Source organism: Phyllobates terribilis, unplaced genomic scaffold (genome assembly GCF_046119375.1).
Source record: "Phyllobates terribilis strain yellow unplaced genomic scaffold, ASM4611937v1 Scaffold_1__5_contigs__length_1240528914, whole genome shotgun sequence".
Taxonomy (NCBI): domain Eukaryota; kingdom Metazoa; phylum Chordata; class Amphibia; order Anura; family Dendrobatidae; genus Phyllobates; species Phyllobates terribilis.
In genome coordinates this window covers 558,087,992-558,109,734 of record NW_027362761.1, presented here as the reverse complement: position 1 = coordinate 558,109,734, position 21,743 = coordinate 558,087,992, and the positions used below count along the sequence as shown (strand labels likewise).

At 44.1% G+C, this 21,743-nt stretch overlaps 1 protein-coding gene across 2 annotated transcripts in view; it reads right to left on the bottom strand.

Annotated features, from left to right (window-relative positions):
- Positions 1–2,238: 2,238 nt before the first annotated feature.
- Positions 2,239–21,743, bottom strand: part of PIAS2 (protein inhibitor of activated STAT 2) — a 37,544-nt gene continuing 18,039 nt past the window's right edge. The window contains exons 3-14 of one of the 2 annotated variants that reach the window (XM_073680461.1): positions 19,470–19,554; positions 17,097–17,147; positions 16,928–17,018; positions 13,846–13,980; positions 13,605–13,710; positions 12,872–12,945; positions 10,462–10,622; positions 7,070–7,203; positions 6,652–6,826; positions 6,307–6,446; positions 4,367–4,404; positions 2,239–2,647 (exon numbers count right to left, since the gene is read on the bottom strand). In XM_073680461.1, the coding sequence (XP_073536562.1) occupies positions 2,498–2,647; positions 4,367–4,404; positions 6,307–6,446; positions 6,652–6,826; positions 7,070–7,203; positions 10,462–10,622; positions 12,872–12,945; positions 13,605–13,710; positions 13,846–13,980; positions 16,928–17,018; positions 17,097–17,147; positions 19,470–19,554 (1,340 nt within the window). In that variant the 3' untranslated portion in view covers positions 2,239–2,497. The remainder of the gene's footprint in view (positions 2,648–4,366; positions 4,405–6,306; positions 6,447–6,651; positions 6,827–7,069; positions 7,204–10,461; positions 10,623–12,871; positions 12,946–13,604; positions 13,711–13,845; positions 13,981–16,927; positions 17,019–17,096; positions 17,148–19,469; positions 19,555–21,743) is intronic. The other variant, XM_073680460.1, reaches the window with a different exon arrangement.

The window sequence follows — 21,743 nt, the reverse complement described above, 5'->3', positions numbered from 1 at the left end:
CTGCTATGTCCTAACTACTCAGTTTTGTTGTTTTATTAAATCCGCCAATCGAGCTCCAGAGATATGGGCTTATTTATTAGGTGCTAGTTTGTGATCTTTACCCTAGGGGACGTGACTCATGGGATAATTATGAGAGCAATCTATAGACAATCCCCCAACCACCCGAGAATCCTGTGAGCCATATACCCTTGGTGAAGACCATAAAATATAGCATTAATTAAATGACTAATGAAACACATCTATTAAGCCATATGCTAGATCTAACAAAAAAAAATAAAACATTCAGTGGAGCAGTGGGAATAAATCAACAGCAAAAACTGCCCACTTTTGACATGGTGACAGGAGCTCTATATGGTGGTTTTTAATCTGCAGTATAGCAGGGGAATTTACTTTTTTTCTCTCATTTGTCCCTCATATGGTCTTGGTACAACATAATAAACCTACTTCTGTCAGAGTAGACAGCTTCCTCTTCACAATGGCCAATTCCAATGAAATGCAAATCGTTATTTTTCTGTAACTACCTTAAATATAGCTTGCTCTATGCAGGTGTCAAGATGGTGTTGGGACGATGGGCGCTAACAAGGTTCCTAGAACTAGGGTCGCCCTAGTCTATCCCTGTCCCCCAGATTACTCCTGAAGGTGGAGACGCCAAGTTCACGTCCCTTGCTATGCTCCTATATCAACCCTTACCTGTCCCCTCCCCCCACTCAGGTTAGTGGGAAGCTGAGGTGTATAGGAACATAGTAACCAGATAAACAAGGGAAGACGGACAGGGATAAATGAAAATGCCAACCATACAAAATTCACAAGTCAAACAACAGAGTGGGACACAGGGGATTTTAAGGAAGGAGAAACCAAACAGGAGAGGATGTGCACACAAACAAAACTCCAAGCAACAATCTCCTGAAAAATCTCCAAAATGCCAACTCCAACCATGAACTACACCTCCAACTTCAGAACCAGGCAGTAAGAACTAACACTGGCAATCCCTAAGTGCCGGAGGAGGGCATATATAGCAGAAGGGAGTGCCCAACACTGAATAGCTGAGACATTCGAGGTAGGAAAGCTCAAGCAGAACAGATTAACCCTTGCACAACTAGCAAGAAAAAACCCGCACTGTTTAATAAGATGGTGAAGTACTTCTAACCAGTGCAGGAGTTTGTGAAACCAGACACTGTGGTCTTCTGGCCCCTCTTTGTCGCCGTATCCCTGTGACAGCAGGTTTGTACAGACATTAGCCCATCGTCTTCCATGTTCCATAGGGGAATACCTCGAGCCCTGCAATACCTCTCCAGATCACATACTTGATGCCTTAGGAAGTCATTAAATCAAAGCAAATCTGAGACTGTGAGATTACTTGTTATTAACGGTTGCAAAATCCTAATGAGGAGATTATTCCCAGATTCTGTGTGTCATTATTTGCTGCATCAGTACAGCAATCGGTGAGTTCTTCAAGGACATAGAATTAGTGGAGTAGATGCTTCAGAGGCATTTTGGAAAATAAAAGTTATGACCCTATTTGTTATCTTAGGCAAGTAATCCACTTTTATTTCAGAGCAGTTTTTATTAAATTCTCATTGAGTTCTTTAAACTATTGCAATTACATCGCTGGCTTTATAGATGATCTACAGTTTGACCAACATTTTCCGGGATCCCACATAATGTGATCATAGGCCATAAAGATGGACACAACCCAGATTGTTTTTTTTGCTTCCATTGGTCACCGGTGCCACGTATCGGCCACAAAGAAACATTTGGTGCATATAGGTCTCATAAAAAATAACTTTTATTAAAGACAATATAATAAAAACAAGTAAAATCCAGAGGGACGCCCCCTGACGAAGCAAGGGTGAAACGCGCGTTGGGGCACCAGGAACACATGCGATTTGAACCCTCTACCCACTCACATGTAAGTATATTATCAGTGGGAACATGTCTTTTCTCTATTTAAATTCAAGTGCCTTTTAGCGCATAATTATTGCCACTTCCCCACTAGGGGTTTGTATACCAATATACATTTTTGTTATCATATCTATCTATGCTATATTCTTATTTTCCTTTGCTCCAGCACTAAACTACTATATTTTGCTGTTAGTGAGCTTAATCCCGTTTGCATTTTTCTTTGTTGTTTGATTCGTTTATTAGGTGTGTCTCTAGTGACATTGCAATATACATGCTCTTTTCTGTTGGTCCTAATCGGCCACAAAGACTGAATTTGAAGAGTACAGACACAAGATGGGGATTTTAACAGGGTTTTTATTTAATAAAAATACTTATTTACAATTATTTCCTTTAGTGCATCCTATATACATGAACTGAACATGTGCAACTCGCAAATCAACAAACAAAACTGCAGCAAGATGATCACTCGGTTCCAGAGGTTGCTCCAAACACCAAATAAAACTTCCTCGAGGGCCATGAACGTCTTAAAGTCTGTAAACAAACCAATAAATAACAGACGTGTCCTGGAGACTGGACCCTAGATATACCGGACTTGTCAGAACTGCTTCCGGCTGACTTTCTTCTCTCGTGGGTCGCTGTCGGTGCAGGCTTCAAGGTGGCTGCTCCAGGTTTTGGGCTTGCCATGAGTGTGCTGGGCTAGGAGAGCCGATTTGAGACTATCCAAAAACATAGGGGAATAGTACTGCTTGAAATGAATGGTACTCATAAGCACAAAACGGGGCATGGTGACGAGTTTATGCTGAAAAGCTGTACAGCAATGTGTGTCAATGTGGCTGAAAATTACACAGCCGGAAGCTAGGGGGGCAGCTTTTGCAGTAACTGAAGACATGATAGACACTTAAAGGAATTTTCCAGGACAAAAAAAAAAAGTTCCTCACAGGCTTAGAGCTATAAAAAAAAATTGATACTGGCCCACCAGGATCTAGTGCAAACCACACCACCAAAGGAAATGAAGACTTATCCACTTCACCTGCTGCAGCGGTCAGGCTACTTTGAACGGCGCATCATTAGAAAAACATCCGATTATAGGCTACTCAAGTCACCTGACCGCGGCGGCTGAAACCGGTGATGTTCCGCCGCAGATTATTGGAGCGGTCCAGCTCTGCAGTTAGTGGTGTGTTGGTAGTGGAGTATCAATTATCTTATTTTCTTTTTTTTTAACAGATCCCATCCCTAGGGCAAGTTTTGTTTCTGCCCTGGAGAACCCCTTTATGTGTACACCATAACAGTACAAGTAAATAGAGGCTTCAACAACAGCTACGTAAATGTAGGATATATATAAGAAAAAAACTGAATGCTACCTTCTGTTACACCGATTTATCATCTATCTAGCTCTAATGCACTAATCATACGGAAAGCTTTCCACTAAATGTGGCAGTATTTGCTCTAACAGGTAACTAACCATTTTCTTGAAATATATGTTAGCGTATGTGCACACGATGCAGATTTGAAGCAGAAATTTCCTGAGTGTTTTTCCCTCTCCCTGGCAGAAAAAACGCATGCGGATTTTACATGTGTTTTTTAAGCGTTTTTACATGCGTTTATACATGCGTTTTTTCAAGCGGTTTTCCAAGCGATTTTGAGCATCACTCAAATGCATTTGGAAAAGGGCTTGACAATATAAGTTGGTCACACAATATAAATCCATGCAACTGGCATGGATTTATATTGTGTGACCAACTTATGAGGAGAGTTCTGCTTTCAAATGGTGCATCTATAGTAAAAAAAAAAAAAAAAAAGAATTAAAAAGTAAAAAGAAAAAAAAAAACCTTATACTCACCTCTCCGGCGGCCTCTTCCCGGCAGCTATCCTCTCTCCTCGGCGGCTCGCGGTGTACTGCCAGGACATGCGGTGACGTCATTTATCAGCTGATGGTCACGCGACCATCAGCTGATTTCACCAATCAGCTGATAAATTACATCACCACAGGTCCTGGCAGTACACCGCGGGCCGCCGAGGAAAGAGGATCGCCGCTGGGAGGAGACTGGGGACTGCCGGAGAGGTGAGTATGAATATTTTTTTTTATTTTTTACTTTATAATTCTTTTTTAACTTGCGGGTACGATGGTACCTGGGTCGGATGAGAGGAGTAGCAGTTTTCTCTTCTCCCAACCCGGGTACCATCCACGCATTGAACAGCAGCAAATCCTTAAATTGCTAGGGTTCAATGCAAGTCTATGAGGTGCGATTTCGCCACGAAAATTGCGCCCATATTGGTTGTGCTGCAGATTTTTCCGCAATTATAATCCGCAGCGGAAATTTCCGCAGAATGTGCACATGCAGATTATGATTGGGAAACATGGCAGACCTCTTAACAAGCGAGTTTAATGCAGTTCCGCGGTGGAAATACCGCCGCGGAAACGCATTAAATCAGCATCGTGGGCACAGCCTTATAAATCATTTACCTGAGAGTCAACCGGAACCAAAGACAGGAAATCCAAACCTAATGCAAAAAAAAAATGGAAATGTATCATACAGGTTCACCAATTATGAGCTTTCATCATTCATGTACATCAATGCAGAAAATGTATGAACAGAACTGAAAAATGAAAACATAAAGGGAACCTGTCATGCCCCCAAACCCTATTAATATGCATATATAGGGTTAATCTGCAGGTTAATAGTGTTACAGGCTGCGGCTACCGGGAAAAAATTCACTTTTCTCGGATCGTTCTGCAGTTCTGTAAGGCTGTGATTCGAGCCTCCGTCCACACGTTGTCAAATTTTACAGAGTTCATATCTTCGCGTCAGTGGTCTCGAGTCTGGGTAGAAGGGCGCTGCGGGCGCCAGTCACAAGGGTTACTCCCTGAGGGATCTACCTCGCTATCCCTTTATATTTGTTGTTCTGTTTGCCACCCTTGAGACATCCCATGGTTTACTGTGTCCCCCAATGAAGCAACCGAGAATAGAAGATTTTTGGTACTCATAGTAAAATCCCTTTTTGGTAGCCTTCCCACCATTAAGGCCTTCAAAGATGTTTTTCTTCCATTTGGACATCTTGCTCTATTCAACTGTACCGATGTTAGTAGTTGTATAGCTTCTCCTACTGCTTTCTCACTAACTGGTTCAGTCTGCAGGGAAGAAACTACTTTTTTTTTTTTTGCATATATCGCAGAGGGGAGTGCCCAACACTGAACAGCTGAGACAATCCAGGTAGGAAAGCTCCAGAAGCTTCAACTGAACAGATTAACCTTTGCACTGCTAACAAGAAAAAAAATCCCTCACTGTTTAATAAGATGGTGAAGTACTTCTAACCAGGGGATCATTCTTTCAGTCATAGAGGCACGAAGCGGCTACTGACTGTAGCCGCTTTGTGCCTCTATGATTGATAGCCAGAGACTCCCAGTCGGAAATAACAGTAATAACAGTGCGGTGAACATGCATGGCATATTGATAACTTGCTCTTCGTCACATCTGTGCTGTGCCTGCCTACAGCCGCCTTTCACAATGCTGTACCCGGTAACAAACCTTTGACTGAAAGCCGTCGGCTCCTGTGAAGAAATTAGCTCATTTTCTCCTGGTAGCCGGACATTCAATAAGGCGGACAGACAAAATTGTATTGTTATAAACCTGCAGATTAATAGCATTTGGGGACGTGACAGGTTATTATTTATTTATTTATTATGCTTTTATTATATAGCGCCATCATATTCCGCAGTTCTTTACAGATATTATCACCACTGTCCCCATTGGGGCTCACAATCTACATTCCCTATCAGTATGTCTATGGAGTGTGGGAGGAAACCAACGAAAACACAGGGAGAACATACAAACTCCTTGCAGATATTGTCCCTGGGGGGATTTGATCCCTTGACCCCAGTGCTGCAAAGCAACAGTGCTAACCACTGAGCCACCGTGCGGCCCTCCCTTGATACCCTTTAAAAGCCACGGTTGCTTTTCATGGTGACATGTACGGGGCTAAACAGCCAGGACTTGAGCTAGCTTCAATCCCAGATGTTGAAGCAGGGTGCCAGACGAATTTCATAGCTGAGACTTGCTGGTGATGGCGCAGCCTCATGGCTCAGGATGGGTAGGGGGTCATTCTGATGTTATATTATCAAGATAATTCCTTATAATTTATTTGTGATAGCAGGATATGGCAGCAAAAAGTCATTGCCCGGTTGCGCCTGCTTTCTCTGATGTTGGCTAATTGCTGGATTTTCCACTGACTTTATCAAGTGGCTGCATCACCATAATAATAAGTAATATTAGTCATGTAATATATATAAGTAACAACAGCAGCTCTTTGCAGCGGCAATCTGTTCTGGAGGGAGTCCTAAGCAGCGGGGACCACCCTTTATGATACTCTGTGGGGTAAGTGAGAGACCCCGAGTACATCACATACCTGGTAAATCTGCAGTGAGACCAGAGATGGCCGGATGGTGGAAGTGATCTTGGTATTCCAGCATGGACTGATGTAAGGAGTCGGGCTCTATGCCCCCCATCTTCCCAAGTCGCATCGTGGAAGGTTGATAAGATAACACACTTTTTTTTTTTTTTTTTTAAAAAAAGGAAAATAAACAATTAGGCAATGTCACACACATAAAACCATGATGTAGTGGCAGGTGTAATTCTGGATGGCAGGCTTCCTTAAGAAACCTGACATAAAAAGTGAAAATATGAAGCTTGCAGAGGATTCAGAACACTTCTCATCCTCCTCCTGCGTTGGATGAGTCAATAATCTCCGCACCTTTTCATCGGAGACCCCTGTGTGTCTGGCATATACAGACATTTCCTTTTCCGAGCTGGCTCATCCTCGTCTTCAGAGGAGCTGTCGATGGTCAGGTCGATGACTTCTGCCTTCTTCTTAGGGCTGATCTCAGCCGGCTCTTTAGTGGAGTAGATCTTGCTGATCACTCCAGATCCTGTGAGACAAGAGAACAGATCAGGGCCACATAGGAGCGGTGTTCCTCGTCTTGCGGCGCTCCTCGATTTGCGGCCAGTTTGAGAACAGGACGGCTGTGAAAACTGTGAGGATGGCTACGCTAACAAAGAGGAGAACGTGTACTACTCCTATATTAGTGTCACAAAATCATAATCTCTCCCCAACAGATTTAATATTAGTCCTAAATTGGCCAAACCTTTAGGCTATTATGCTCTTGCCGTACCTTCATTGTGTGGAAATTGTGAGCTCGGTGCGCTCAGTGACTCTTTCTTTGGTCTCATGGGACACCAGGATCCGTCCTCCTGGAACTGAATCTCATCTACGTCTGAGCACTGGTTGAGGATCTCCATGAAGAGTCTGTGAGAAGAGTATACAGTGATATAAAGATCAGGCAGAGACTTAAAGAGGGAAATTCTGCTCTGTTAATAAGGGATTTCTTCGCTCACTTTTTACATTTGACAGCTGCAAGCCGTCGTAGTAATATAATGAAAGAAGTCATCACTCTTGGACTCCGCTCCACTTCGGAAGCGATGATGTCAAAACCACTAGTGACCTAATCGCTGAGGCCACTGACTGGCTGCAGGGTTAGATGACTGGTGGTCGAGACCGTCAGAGATGACAGTTGGTGCTCATAAAGTTCTATGGAGAACTGTAACTGTGGTTTCAGGAGAACTTGCAGTAGAATGTCTGTGTAGCCTACAGCTCCTCCTCCCACTTCCCTCTCTACATAGAATATTATAAGCACTAAATGTCATTTTCTATCTCAACAATGTGAAAATCTCTCTTCTCTGAATACACATTTTACAGATTTTCATGAATTGAGAGTGAAATATCAGTCCAGGAGAAGCAGATTTCTCTGATACGATATATTACAAAGTTGCTTATTTTCATGTGTACTATTGATATATGAAATAAAAAAATTAAAAAAAGGTCACTCTTTAAGTCTTTATTATAAAAAAAAGAAGTCTGCTTCCTATGTGACACTAAGCTGAGCAGCTTGCTGCCGGTAGGCGGGTGTAGCCTGCTGGGGAGGAGCAGATTTCTTTCTTTAAGCGTAATTCTTAGTGTCAGCCTCCTGATGGCAGCAGCGTACACCCACACCCATGGTCTCCTGTGTCCTCAATGAGGTGCACTAAAAAATCCATTTAAAATGGTTTTAATTTACTCAGTTCCCAACCGCCCACTGACTTTTATATTATAAAAAAAAGGGCTGGTCATAAAGGTGTTAAAGTTTTGTCCAGGAGAATTATATATATTATTTTTACTATGGGCCTAAAAACTATCAGGCAAGTTAGTTGCTAACAGAGGCAACTACCTGCCTGTTCTACCCGGCGCCGGCTCAAAGCGGTCACCGACCACTCCTGCAGGCTATTCATTTGCTCCACATCAACAGAGCAGCTCTTACTCTTCTGGTCTGCTGGCTTACCGCAGATGGGTAGCAGGGAGCCTGCTGTCAATCAGCATGACGTTGGCAGTCATGCCCCTTTAACAGAAAAGCAGATGAGAAGTCACTGCTCTGTTGACATAATGAGACCGGAAGCAAATGTGTCACCGGCAGAGGTGGTCTGTGACCACACTGTGCTGGCAGACATTGGAGTCAGGCACAATAGCAGGCAGTTAGCAACTACCTGCCTATTAGTTCTTAAGCCATAGTAAAAAAAAAAATTGCATAGTCCTGGAAAACACCTTTAAGGAGAAAGACACTTATCTTATATCTCAAACAAAATATTTTATGCTATCCCTATTAATCCAGAACTTAGCAATAACCAGGAGTCACAATCAAACCAAAAATAGAGACCATTCCACCCTTGGATGTAATGTTGGATACGGCTTCTATGCCAACTGCAACTGCTGATTATAATATATATATTAATATATATATTAATATATATATATATATATATATATATATATATATATATATATATATATATATAGTACAGACCAAAAGTTTGGACACACCTTCTCATTTAAAGATTTTTCTGTATTTTCATGACTATGAAAATTGTACATTCACACTGAAGGCATCAAAACTATGAATTAACACATGTGGAATTATATACTTAACAAAAAAGTGTGAAACAACTGAAAATATGTCTTATATTCTAGGTTCTTCAAAGTAGCCACCTTTTGCTTTGAGGACTGCTTTGCACACTCTTGGCATTCTCTTAATGAGCTTCAAGAGGTAGTCACCGGAAATGGTCTTCCAACAATCTTGAAGGAGTTCCCAGAGATGCTTAGCACTTGTTGGCCCTTTTGCCTTCACTCTGCGGTCCAGCTCACGCCAAACCATCTCGATTGGGTTCAGGTCTGGTGACTGTGGAGGCCAGGTCATCTGGCGTAGCACCCCATCACTCTCCTTCTTGGTCAAATAGCCCTTACACAGCCTGGAGGTGTTTGGGGTCATTGTCCTGTTGAAAAATAAATGATGGTCCAACTAAACACAAACCGGATGGAATAGCATGCCGCTGCAAGATGCTGTGGTAGCCATGCTGGTTCAGTATGCCTTCAATTTTGAATAAATCCCCAACAGTGTCACCAGCAAAGCACCCCCACACCATCACACCTCCTCCTCCATGCTTCACGGTGGGAACCAGGCATGTAGAGTCCATCCGTTCACCTTTTCTGCGTCGCACAAAGACACGGTGGTTGGAACCAAAGATCTCAAATTTGGACTCATCAGACCAAAGCACAGGTTTCCACTGGTCTAATGTCCATTCCTTGTGTTCTTTAGCCCAAACAAGTCTCTTCTGCTTGTTGCCTGTCCTTAGCAGTGGTTTCCTAGCAGCTATTTTACCATGAAGGCCTGCTGCACAAAGTCTCCTCTTAACAGTTGTTGTAGAGATGTGTCTGCTGCTAGAACTCTGTGTGGCATTGACCTGGTCTCTAATCTGAGCTGCTGTTAACCTGCGATTTCTGAGGCTGGTGACTCGGATAAACTTATCCTCAGAAGCAGAGGTGACTCTTGGTCTTCCTTTCCTGGGGCGGTCCTCATGTGAGCCAGTTTCTTTGTAGCGCTTGATGGTTTTTGCAACTGCACTTGGGGACACTTTCAAAGTTTTCCCAATTTTTCGCACTGACTGACCTTCATTTCTTAAAGTGATGATGGCCACTCGTTTTTCTTTACTTAGCTGCTTTTTTCTTGCCATAATACAAATTCTAACAGTCTATTCAGTAGGACTATCAGCTGTGTATCCACCAGACTTCTGCACAACACAACTGATGGTCCCAACCCCATTTATAAGGCAAGAAATCCCACTTATTAAACCTGACAGGGCACACCTGTGAAGTGAAGACCATTTCCGGTGACTACCTCTTGAAGCTCATCAAGAGAATGCCAAGAGTGTGCAAAGCAGTCATCAAAGCAAAAGGTGGCTACTTTGAAGAACCTAGAATATAAGACATATTTTAGTTGTTTCACACTTTTTTGTTAAGTATATAATTCCACATGTGTTAATTCATAGTTTTGATGCCTTCAGTGTGAATGTACAATTTTCTTAGTCATGAAAATACAGAAATATCTTTAAATGAGAAGGTGTGTCCAAACTTTTGGTCTGTACTGTATATATAAAAACCCTCTTGTCTCACCCATGTAATAGACACAAAAGTACATACCCGTCTAGTATGAGACCCTCGTAGCTGGCCTTCTTGTCACACACAGGGCAGATCCAGGTCGGCTTCTTTTCATTCATTTGCAGGTAAAGTGCAGCGTCGAAGCATTGTAAGTGCGTGCAGGTGACGGCCCGACAAGGGAACGTGAGCCTCATTTTCCCAAGCTGGAGAAGAGCAAGGTTTCCAAAAATGCTTAATCAATCATTGACAGACAGCCAGAAAATGCCAATACACTGGATCTGGAGACTACAGCCTGATCTCAGCCCTAATGCTTGGTACATGGAGACTTGCCGTGCTGCTCCTACTGATTTTAACCCCTTCCTATTGGATCTATATTCCTTTTTTGAGTTTTTATTTTTTTTCCTCCCATTTTCGCAGTAGTAATAACTTTTTTTTTTATTATTACTTTTCCATCTACATAGCCATATAACGGCTTGTTTTTTTTCTTTTTACGGGACGAGTTGTCGTTTCGTGACTATTTACTTTTGTACTATATTATGTACTAAAAAACTGGGGAAAAAAATCACAAGTGACGTGAAATAGTAGAAAAAACAAAAATACCATTCCATAATTATTTTTTGGGTTTCCTTTTTTATGGGAATCAATATGTAGTTAAAAAAAAGACTGGGAACAGGATTCTCGAGGACAGAATGACTAAAGTAAAGCTAAATGTATGTACAAAAAATATAAAAATGATGCTTTGCATACATATATATATGTTTAAGTTCAGAAATTTCTTCAAACCAATAAATTATGCATAAAGGAAGAAAATCGTATTTTATTTTATTTATTTTTCCATTGATGGAGCTGTACAAGGGCTTGTATTATGCATGGTGAGCTGTATTTTATTGGTATCATTTTGGATACATGTGACATTTTGTTTATTTAATGCATGTCTTCGGAGGGTGTGCAAGTGTATATTTTTTTCTTTGAAACATCTACCATAAAGGTTAAAGGGAATCTGTCAGCAGGTTTTTGCTATATATGCTGCGAGCAGCATGATTTAGGGGCAGAGAGCCTGATTCCAGGGATGTATCACTTACTGGGCCTGCTTGGTGCAGTTTACATAGAATCCCTGCTTTCTCTGCTGTAGATGTAGCAGAGCTCTGAATATTAACCTCTGTATAACCCTGCCCACGGCCCTGATTGGCAGCTTCCTGAGTACACTGTGGTCAGTAGGCAGCCAATCAGTGGTGGGGGCGGGGTTACACAGATTAGCCTGACTGACCTGCATGTGAGACCTAGTCTTGTAGTGATAATCTTCTGCTGATAAAACAATGATTGTATTGTAACTACCGCACACAGCCTGATAAGTGACACATCCCTGGAATCGGGTTATTTTGCTCTTTATTACGTTGTTCTCACATTTAGGCCACGGCCCCACTATCAGTATTTGGTCAGTATTTTTTCTCAGAAGTTGGAGGCAAAACCAGGGGTGGGTGATAAATGCAGAATTGGTGACTTGTTTCTATTATACCTTTTCTCTGATTGTTCCTCACCTGGTTTTGGCTCCCACTCCTGAGAGAAAATACTGACCGAATACTGATAGTGGAGCCACAGCCTTAGTCATATGATAGTGGGGCCGTGGCCTAAATAGTAAATAGGTGCTGACAGATTCCCTTTAAATTACTTTATATTTCGATAGTTCAGACTTTTATGGATGCAACAATACCAAATATCCTTATTTCTCTTTTTTTTTTCTTTCTTATTTATTTAGTTTCACATTAGGAAAGGGGGGGGGGGATTCAAACTTTTAGTTTTTTATATTTTTTTTTAATTTCTTTAATATGTTTCTCTACTTTCTACATATATTTTTTCATTCGCAGTAGTGGACTCGAACCTGCAATCAATTTATAGTGAGATTAACAATCTCCTATGAATTGCAGGCGCAAACTGGGATTTCATAGGAGCACCAGGGCGATGGGGACCTTCAGAAGGAGCCATGTTAATGGCATCTCAAAACTCGTTCAAATCACTTAAATGCCAATGTCATTGATTGAAGTCGGCATTTAAGATGTTATCAGCAGCGAACGGTGGTAGCTCCGATTGCTGCTGTTACAGGCAAGTGTTCGCTGTACAACACAACCAGTAATGGTCTGTATGTAGTGAGTTTAGCTCCCTATACTCGAGTGCACGTCTCATGTCGGGATGAGGATAATATTCAATACAACAGAGCTGTCTATACTGAATATGCGACTGGTGGAAACAAAGATTTTTATGTGCTAATTTTAACACATGGATAAAGAGTAACTCAAAATAGGTCTCAAAAGATTATTACCAGCCCTGAGCACTTTATATCCATCCAGCGCTGTAAACTTAACATTCTGAATGATCTGTTGTGGAAGAATGACTACTGGACACATAACTGGAATGGGTATAATAAGAAGTATACTTACTACACAGCGCTACTTACAGGGCACATCAATGAAACGCGCAGGCTGGTGGTGGCAATCTCACTGTCTGGGTCTGCCGTTAGCTTCTCCTTTACTAAAAAGACAGAAGAAAAAAATAAAATAGAATTGCCATTTATCATAAATCGACAGGACAGGTGATAAATATTGGACCGCTGGGGACCTCGCTAAATACTAAAATGGGGGTTCCTGAAGCCCCCTCTTCCTTCCCAATAGAGAACTGGGGAATGTGTTATCGCACTAAAGGCTAAGGGAATAACAGATAGATAGATAGATAGATAGATAGATAGATAATAGATACAGTTATATGAAAAAGTTTGGGCACCCCTATTAATCTTAAGCTTAATGTTTTATAAAAATTGGTGTTTTTGCAACAGCTATTTCAGTTTGATATATGTAATAACTGTTGGACACAGTAATGTTTCTGCCTTGAAATGAGGTTTATTGTACTAACAGAAAATGTGCAATCTGCATTCAAACAAAATTTGACAGGTGCATAAGTATGGGCACCTCACCAGAAAAGTGACATTAATATTTAGTAGATCCTCCTTTTGCATAGATAGATAGATAGATAGATAAAAGATAGATAGATAGATAGATAGAAGCTCTCGGCTGGCTCCATCTGTTGGATAGCCTTTCAATGAAATAGTGGACAAGTAAAGTTAAGCAACGACTAACAAGGCAGCGTAGAGGGTACAGAAGATTTGGGAGTGGATATGATGGGCATACACTTACTCAGTGCCCTGGAGTGGTCTGGATTCCTGATGCCTTTCATCTTTAGCTTCTGTAATAACACCGCTGATGTCAGCTGCCGGACCAGGTACACAGACATCGAGTAATTCTACAGCAAAAACAAAGGCACTCGGTTAAGAAGAACTAAGTGTTTAAAATGTATGTTTGACATAAAAACGCCATAGAAATCGTACAGATCATGACCGTCCAAATTTGTAAGTAACGCTGCTAGGAACTCACCCACCTTTCCAATCTCTGAAGCCCAGGAGATAGACACTTGGTTCGGGACAGCAGATGACAGGCGAACCAGAGCTGTGATGTTCAGCGGGCGTCCTGGTCGCTTCTGTTCAACACCATTTTTTGGAGGTGGAGCACAACCCTGAAAAGGCAGAGGCCAAAAATCATTAAAGTACATAGAATACGCTAGCCACAGCAACAAATCACAAGACTCTGAAATAAAAAGGTTGAATTAAAACAGGGCGACAAATATGATGTTTCTGCTGAGCCAGAGGCATAGGGGTTAAACGGCTGGGATCAGAGAATTCTCTGTTCTTGGCTGTTGGAGCTCAGCTAAGTATCTATGTCTGGCAAAGAATGCCCATACCAGCTTCTTAAAAAGTTTATTGGTAGATTTAAGGCCTTTTTGTGACTGCCTTAAAAAGGTGTATTAGGGGTACAGTGAAGTATTCCTGATCCGCTTAATACAATGTGATGGGTGGATGTTACCTGCCGGTCAAACATGAAGTGGGAGCTGAAAAATTGGTATCACTGTGTCGGTAGAAATCTGATCTTCCCCAAAAAAGGACAAAAAAAAAAAAAAAACATTCAAAATTCATGTAGCACCAAACGGTACAAATAAAAATGTCAGCTCGGAGGGGAATAACCAAGGCCAATTGACCAAAAAAAAAAAAAAAAAACATTATGGCAACACAAACAAATTTTTTTGTACTAAGTTCTGAATTATTTAACAAGCTGTATAAATGTGACATTTCTGCTATTTGTTCTATTCAATGAACAGTGTAAAAACAAAACTCAAAAAACAGGGCAGAATTTTGTTTTTTTTCAGCACACTTTATCACACTTGGAATCTTTTCCTTTCAGCAAAATTAATAATGTGATTTAAAACTACGACTTGTCTTGCAAAAAAAAGAAGAAGCCTTTGTATGGCGAAACAGATGAGATAAAAATGAAGACTCTAGAAAATAGGGGAGGAAAAAAAACGATGGTGTAAAAAAGAAACCTGTCTGCATCGGAAAGGGGTTGAGAAGTGAATGCTACTATATATTGACCGTGTAACGAAAAAAATAAAAGTAGTAGTTTTTTGCTCAAAAAAAATGAAGGGAACATGTAAATCATGTAAAATACACATCGGATCTCGCTAACGAAGGATTCAAGTTGTAAACCTTTGTTGATATAAATTGTGGAAGTTGTTGAAGACAAAATGACGTAACAACGGTGGATGGAAACCACGGTGGTAAAAGGATTGAGGGCTGGATTACAAATGACCTTGAAAATCAGAGTAAAAAACTGAAATCACAAGCGTCTCCGATTTGCGTGAATTTCATCACAGAAGCCCATAATGTGACTCAGAAGTGTGTACGGCTCCCTTGTGCTTGTGGGCTCTCCTGACGTCGTCTGGGCATGCTTCTAATGAGACGGCGGATGGTGTCCGGAGGATTTTCCTCCCAGACCCGGGTCAGGGCATCAGTGACAGTCTGTGGCGCTACTTGATGGCGTTGAATGCACCGAACCATAATGTCTCAACATTTTTAAACTGGATTCAGACCGGGAGAACATGAGAGCAGTCAATGGCATCAATGCCAGAAACTGCCTGCACTGTGGCTCTGAAGATCTAATCCCAATATCTAACAGCAGGCAGGGAGAGTACTGTTGGTCATCGCGTGGAGGTTTGTGGGACCCTCCAAAAATATACCTCCCCAGATATCACTGAGCCACCACCAAACCGTTCACGTTGGCAGGGCTGTGGAGTCGGAGTTACGGAGTCGGTGTCCATTTTGGTGGAGTCGGTATAAAATGAACCGACTCCAATTTATAAAATATATAATAAATTGGGTACAGTAGTTCAATGCAGATTGTGGGGAATATTTTTTTCATAAGAATTTGGGAAAGTTAGCTCAGTTTAGCTGAGATGAATCTGTGCTACAGTAAATTTATCTCTTAAACATGAGCTGTGTATGAGGGAGTCGGAGTCGTGTATGAGGGAGTCGATGACATGGAAATTGAGGCGTCGGAGGTTTGGCTTACCGACTCCACAGCCCTGGTCACATTGTAGGCCTCTGGCAGTACTCCTCATGTTAAAGGGGCTGGTCTGAAGACGAAAATAATTTTTTATATAAATCCCCATCTACTTACTGCCATAACCCAAGCTATTTTCTAATATACTTGCTTTAAAAATTCCCTATCGTTCCCTAACTACACTATCTAACTGCTATTCTATTTTTTTCTGCTTCCTGTCTGATGACAATTTGTTTGAGAGCCCCCAGTGCATGCTGGGATACTCAAAGGAAGAATCATCATAGCAAAGAGCAATGTCACAGCCTCTGTCGCCTCCCTGAAACGAAGCAGAATCAGTGATGCTCATATCAGGGGCAGGACTGGCCCCTTCACTGTGCGATGTGGTTGGTGTCCTGGTGGGTTGTTGTCCTTCTACGGTCCTGCCCGGCTCTCCCATGTCCTGGTATCTTCTCCATGCTTTGGACATTGTGTGGGGAGACACAGCACACCTTCCTGTGATGCTGCGTAAGGATGTGCCAACCTGGAAGAGTTGGACTACCTGTGCGACCCGAACGGGCTGCAGTTACCACCTAGTGCTACCGGTAGTAACAAAGACAACAGCAAAAAAACAAAATGAGAGAAGAATCAGGGGGAAGGATAAGGAGAGAGGGATTCTCTGCAGCCACCGCCTGCACCGCTTCCTTTCTGGAGGTCGTCTTGCTGTTTCCTCTCCAGCGCTCCTGTTGTCATTTTCATTAGCACCAAAGCCGGTGGCAGTGATTCACAATCGCTTCTGATTCCTAACTGGGCAGATGAATATTCCTGAGGGTTATACTGTCATGTGTAAATGTTCCCTTCATTTTTTGAGCAGTGATCCTAGTAACATGAGAGGAAGTGTGTAATAGGATTAAATGTCAGGATCTGTGAATGACTCCATCACATGAGCAGGACACATTTTTTGCACTGGTAATAAGCAGGGAAGGTTCCTATGGAATGACAGCAGCAGAGATCTTGCGATACAAGAGGAACGGGTATACCAACTAAAGAATTTTTCCGCTTTATATAATCAAATGTGCATGTCAATAACTCACCGGCAATGGAAATAGCTTCCCATTAACTTTAATACAAAGGCTGCTGGGATAGTTATCCTCCTGAGGACAACTGGTCTCTGCTAAGCACAACCTGGACAGAGAGAGCATAAAGATCCGTCAGTCTTCATGTACGATGCACTTTTTCTCCGATAGCCAAAAGTGGCCATACCTCAGCTGAACTTGCACTGTATAGTCTCTCCGTCCCCCTGGCATATAATCCCTGTGAACAGAAGGGAGAATGAACACAAGTTTTCCTGGATGCTCAGACATATGGAAACACCATGTCCTCTCCTGTACAGTCAGAAATACCCCTTCCCATACATTTGGGACTCCTTTCTATGAGGCAGAGCAAACAAAAAGCCCCAAGTGAACGGACACCATGCAATACAACCATAACAACTGGGTGCCAGGCACGCAGGTAAGAGGCGCGGTGGTCACCTAGTGCCAGGGGTAAGAGGCGCGGTGGTCACCCAGTGCCAGGGGTAAGAGGCGCGGTGGTCACCCAGTGCCAGGGGTAAGAGGCGCGGTGGTCACCTAGTGCCAGGGGTATGAGGTGTGATGGTCAGCTAGTCACCTAGTGCCGGGGGTAAGAGGCGCGGTCGTCACCTAGTGCCAGGGGTAAGAGTCGTGGTGGTCAGCTAGTCACCTAGTGCCAGGGGTAAGAGGCGCGGTGGTCACCTAATGCCAGGGGTAAGAGGCGCGGTGGTCACCTAGTGCCAGGGGTAAGAGGCGCGGTGGTCACCTAGTGCCAGGGGTAAGAGGCGCGGTGGTCACCTAGTGCCAGGGGTAAGAGGCGCGGTGGTCACCTAGTGCCAGGGGTAAGAGGCGCGATGGTCACCTAGTGCCAGGGGTAAGAGGCGCGGTGGTCACCTAGTGCCAGGGGTAAGAGGCATGGTGGTCAGCTAGTCACCTAGTACCAGGGGTAAGAGGCGCGGTGGTCACCTAGTGCCAGGGGTAAGAGGCGCGGTGGTCACCTAGTGCCAGGGGTAAGAGGCGCGATGGTCACCTAGTGCCAGGGGTAAGAGGCGCGATGGTCACCTAGTGCCAGGGGTAAGAGGCGCGATGGTCACCTAGTGCCAGGGGTAAGAGTCGTGGTGGTCAGCTAGTCACCTAGTGCCAGGGGTAAGAGGCGCGGTGGTCACCTAATGCCAGGGGTAAGAGGCGCGGTGGTCACCTAGTGCCAGGGGTAAGAGGCGCGGTGGTCACCTAGTGCCAGGGGTAAGAGTCGTGGTGGTCAGCTAGTCACCTAGTGCCAGGGGTAAGAGGCGCGGTGGTCACCTAGTGCCAGGGGTAAGAGGCGCGGTGGTCACCTAGTGCCAGGGGTAAGAGGCGCGTTGGTCACCTAGTGCCAGGGGTAAGAGGCGCGGTGGTCACCTAGTGCCAGGGGTAAGAGGCGCGGTGGTCACCTAGAGCCAGGGGTAAGAGGCGTGGTGGTCAGCTAGTCACCTAGTACCTAGTGCCAGGGGTAAGAGGCGTGGTGGTCAGCTAGTCACCTAGTGCCAGGGGTAAGAGGCGCAGTGGTCACCTAGTGCCAGGGGTAAGAGGCGTGGTGGTCAGCTAGTCACCTAGTGCCAGGGGTAAGAAGCGCGGTGGTCACCTAGTGCCAGGGGTAAGAGGCGCGGTGGTCACCTAGTGCCAGGGGTAAGAGGCGCGGTGGTCACCTAGTGCCAGGGGTAAGAGGCGCGGTGGTCACCTAGTGCCAGGGGTAAGAGGCGCGGTGGTCAGCTAGTCACCTAGTGCCAGGGGTAAGATGCGCGGTGGTCACCTAGTGCCAGGGGTAAGAGGCGCGACGGTCACCTAGTGCCAGGGGTAAGAGGCGTGGTGGTCAGCTAGTCACCTAGTGCCAGGGGTAAGATGCGCGGTGGTCACCTAGTGCCAGGGGTAAGAGAGGCGCGATGGTCACCTAGTGCCAGGGGTAAGAGGTGCGGCGGTCACCTAGTGCCAAGCCCTTAATTTTTACTGATTTTGTACAATGTTAAAGGGATTGTCCAGGATTGGAAAAACATGGCTGCTCCAGCCCTGACCATGGGTTGTGTCCTACATTGCAACTCAGTCCTATTAAAGTGAATAGAGCTTAGATGCAATACAGATCACAACTCATATTCATGGGTAGCGCTGTTTCTGAAAGAAAGTAGCCATGTTTTTCTAATCCTGGACAATCCCACAAACCGTCCCACTAGGACAGGGACTCCAACATAGATGCATTGTGTAAAGATTACATCTATACAAACCTTGTACATTGTTGCTAAGACTAGGCCATCAATGATGGTGGAGCTCGCTGCCTATAAATATTTGCAGTTAATCCTAAACTCAGTGGCCCTGTTACTTTTTGTAATGCCATGGACCAAAAGCACTGCCAGATTAGCGATCAGCTCCGGCCATCTAGGGTTAGGCGGCATTTATCATTCTGCCCTTCCTTACAATACCTATGAAGCAGAAACTACATATTCTACCACTGTTTGTGCCCTTCCTTATATTATCTGTACCTAAACAGACATGCATCACAAAAAGCAGGAGCAAATAATTATGGAAAACATATTACCTGGAGATGCAGACTTCACGCACTTGCTGAGGAGTCAATGCAAAGATAAAGAATTTCTCTTGAAACCGCTGCAAACTGTTCTGAACTGGAAGAAACCAAAGACATATATGTACCCAGGCCTAGCACTAATGAAGCAAAGTAATGTTTCTCAGGCACTTCATTGGGGGACACAGGAAACCTATGGGTGTACGCTGCTGCGACTAAAAATTACAACCATAAGAAAAAAAGTCAGCTCCTCCTCAGCAGGCTACATTCACCTATTGGCAAAGATTCACTAGATCCACTAGTCGGCCATGCCCACGACTTCGCTCCATACAAGTGTCACTAGTCGAGCTCTGGCCGGGAGTACGCATATCGCATATGTACCCGCCGGTCTCGGCTAAGAAACCGGCGAATCCTCGCAGAGAACCGTGCGTGCGCTGGGGAACATTCATAAGTAGAGATGGGAGAACCCTAGGAGTACAGTTCCGGGTCCATACCGAACCCCTACTGTTCGAGCACGGGCCCCGAATACGGACTTCACTGGGAAGTTAGTGTTACTGTTCGGGTGAGGCACCCCAAAACACCAGATATTCCTCGCGCTGTCATCTACATGACAGCGCGAGAAATCCCGGCGGCTCTGATCGGTGTTAAGATTAATACGACCGGTCAGAGCGCTGCGGTTGCCATGCTGTCAAAGTTTACCTCCGGTCACAGGCGTCGGCAGATGGAACTACTACACCCATCAGTCTACGCAGATCTACTGTCGCAGATAACAGCGAGAGCAGGCGCGGCTGATGGGAGTAATGCCGATGCCTGCACTATAAATAAATAAACAAACTAATGGCTGTATTGTATTATAGATAACCAACCAAGCATAACTGATAGCTGCAGGCTGCAACCCTCAGCTGTCAGCTTTAGCGAGGCTGGTTATCAAGAATAGAGGGGTCCCCACACCGCTTTTTTCATTATTTAAATAAATAATTTAAGAAAAAAAATGGTGTTTTTTGACAACCAGCCAAGCTAAAGCAGACAGCTGGTGGCTGGTATTCTCAGGCTGGTAAAGGGCCATAGATATTGCCCCCCCAGCCTAAAAATAGCAGCCCGCAGCCACCCCAGAAAAGGCGCAACTAAAGATGTGCCAATTCTGGTGCTTTGCCTGGCTCTCCCCACTGCCCTGTGGTGGTGGCGAGTGGGGTAATATTTGTGGGGTTGATGTCACCTTTGTATTGTCAGGTGACATCAACCCCACGGGTTTGTAAAGTATAAGATGCCTCTCCATTGCTAATCCTATAGTTATATTGCAAATAAAACACAAACACCCAGAATAAAGTATTTTATTTGAAATAAAACACATACAGTTATACTTTTTTATTTAAAAATAACAAACACTGTTATACTCACCCAACACCTAATGCCCTCGTCTCCTGTGAGAAAACAAAAATAAAAAAAACAATATCCCTCACCTGTCCGATGTTCCCTGGCTATTAATATCAGCTCACAACTGTTTGATTAGCCTTTACTGGCTAGATTACAGAGCGACCCCAGAAAAAAATTGACGTACGGTCCCCTTAAAAAATCTAACCAGCAAATGCTAAACAGACAGCTGCGGGCTGATATTAATAGCCTAGGAAGGGGCCACTAGGCCCAAATGTTCCCTGGCTATTAAGAACAGCCCACAGCTGTTTGCTTAGCGTTTACTGGCTAGATTACAGGGGGACCTCAGACAAAAAATTGACGTAGGGTCCCTCTATAAAATCTAACCAGCAAAGGCTAGGCAGATAGCTGTGAGCTGATATCAATAGCCAGGAAATGGGACTGGGATGCTGGCCCCCTCTGATGTTAAAAATATCAGCTTTCAGCTGGCAGGCGTCGGCAGATGCATACTCCCATCAGCCGCACCTGCTCTCGATGTTATCGGCAACAGCAGGCGTAGGCTGATGGGTGTAGTAGTCCCATCTGCCGACACCTGTCACTGGAGGTAAACCTTTTACCTCCGGTCACAGCTGCGGGCTCATGCTGTCATCTGACAGTGTGGGAAAAGCAGCGCTCTGACCGGTGGTATTAATCTTGCACACGACAGCATGGCAAACACCTGATGTTCGGGCCCCCATTGCCACGCTGTCAGATGACAGCATGGGAACTACAGTTCTCTGTTCGGCGGTAATCATCTTACCGCCGATTAGAGGCAGTGTTGGCCGCGCTGTCATGCACATGACAGTATGGCTAACACTGGATGTTCGGGCCCCCAATTCTCATGAATGGGGGGGTCCGTGTTCGGGTACCCAAACCTGA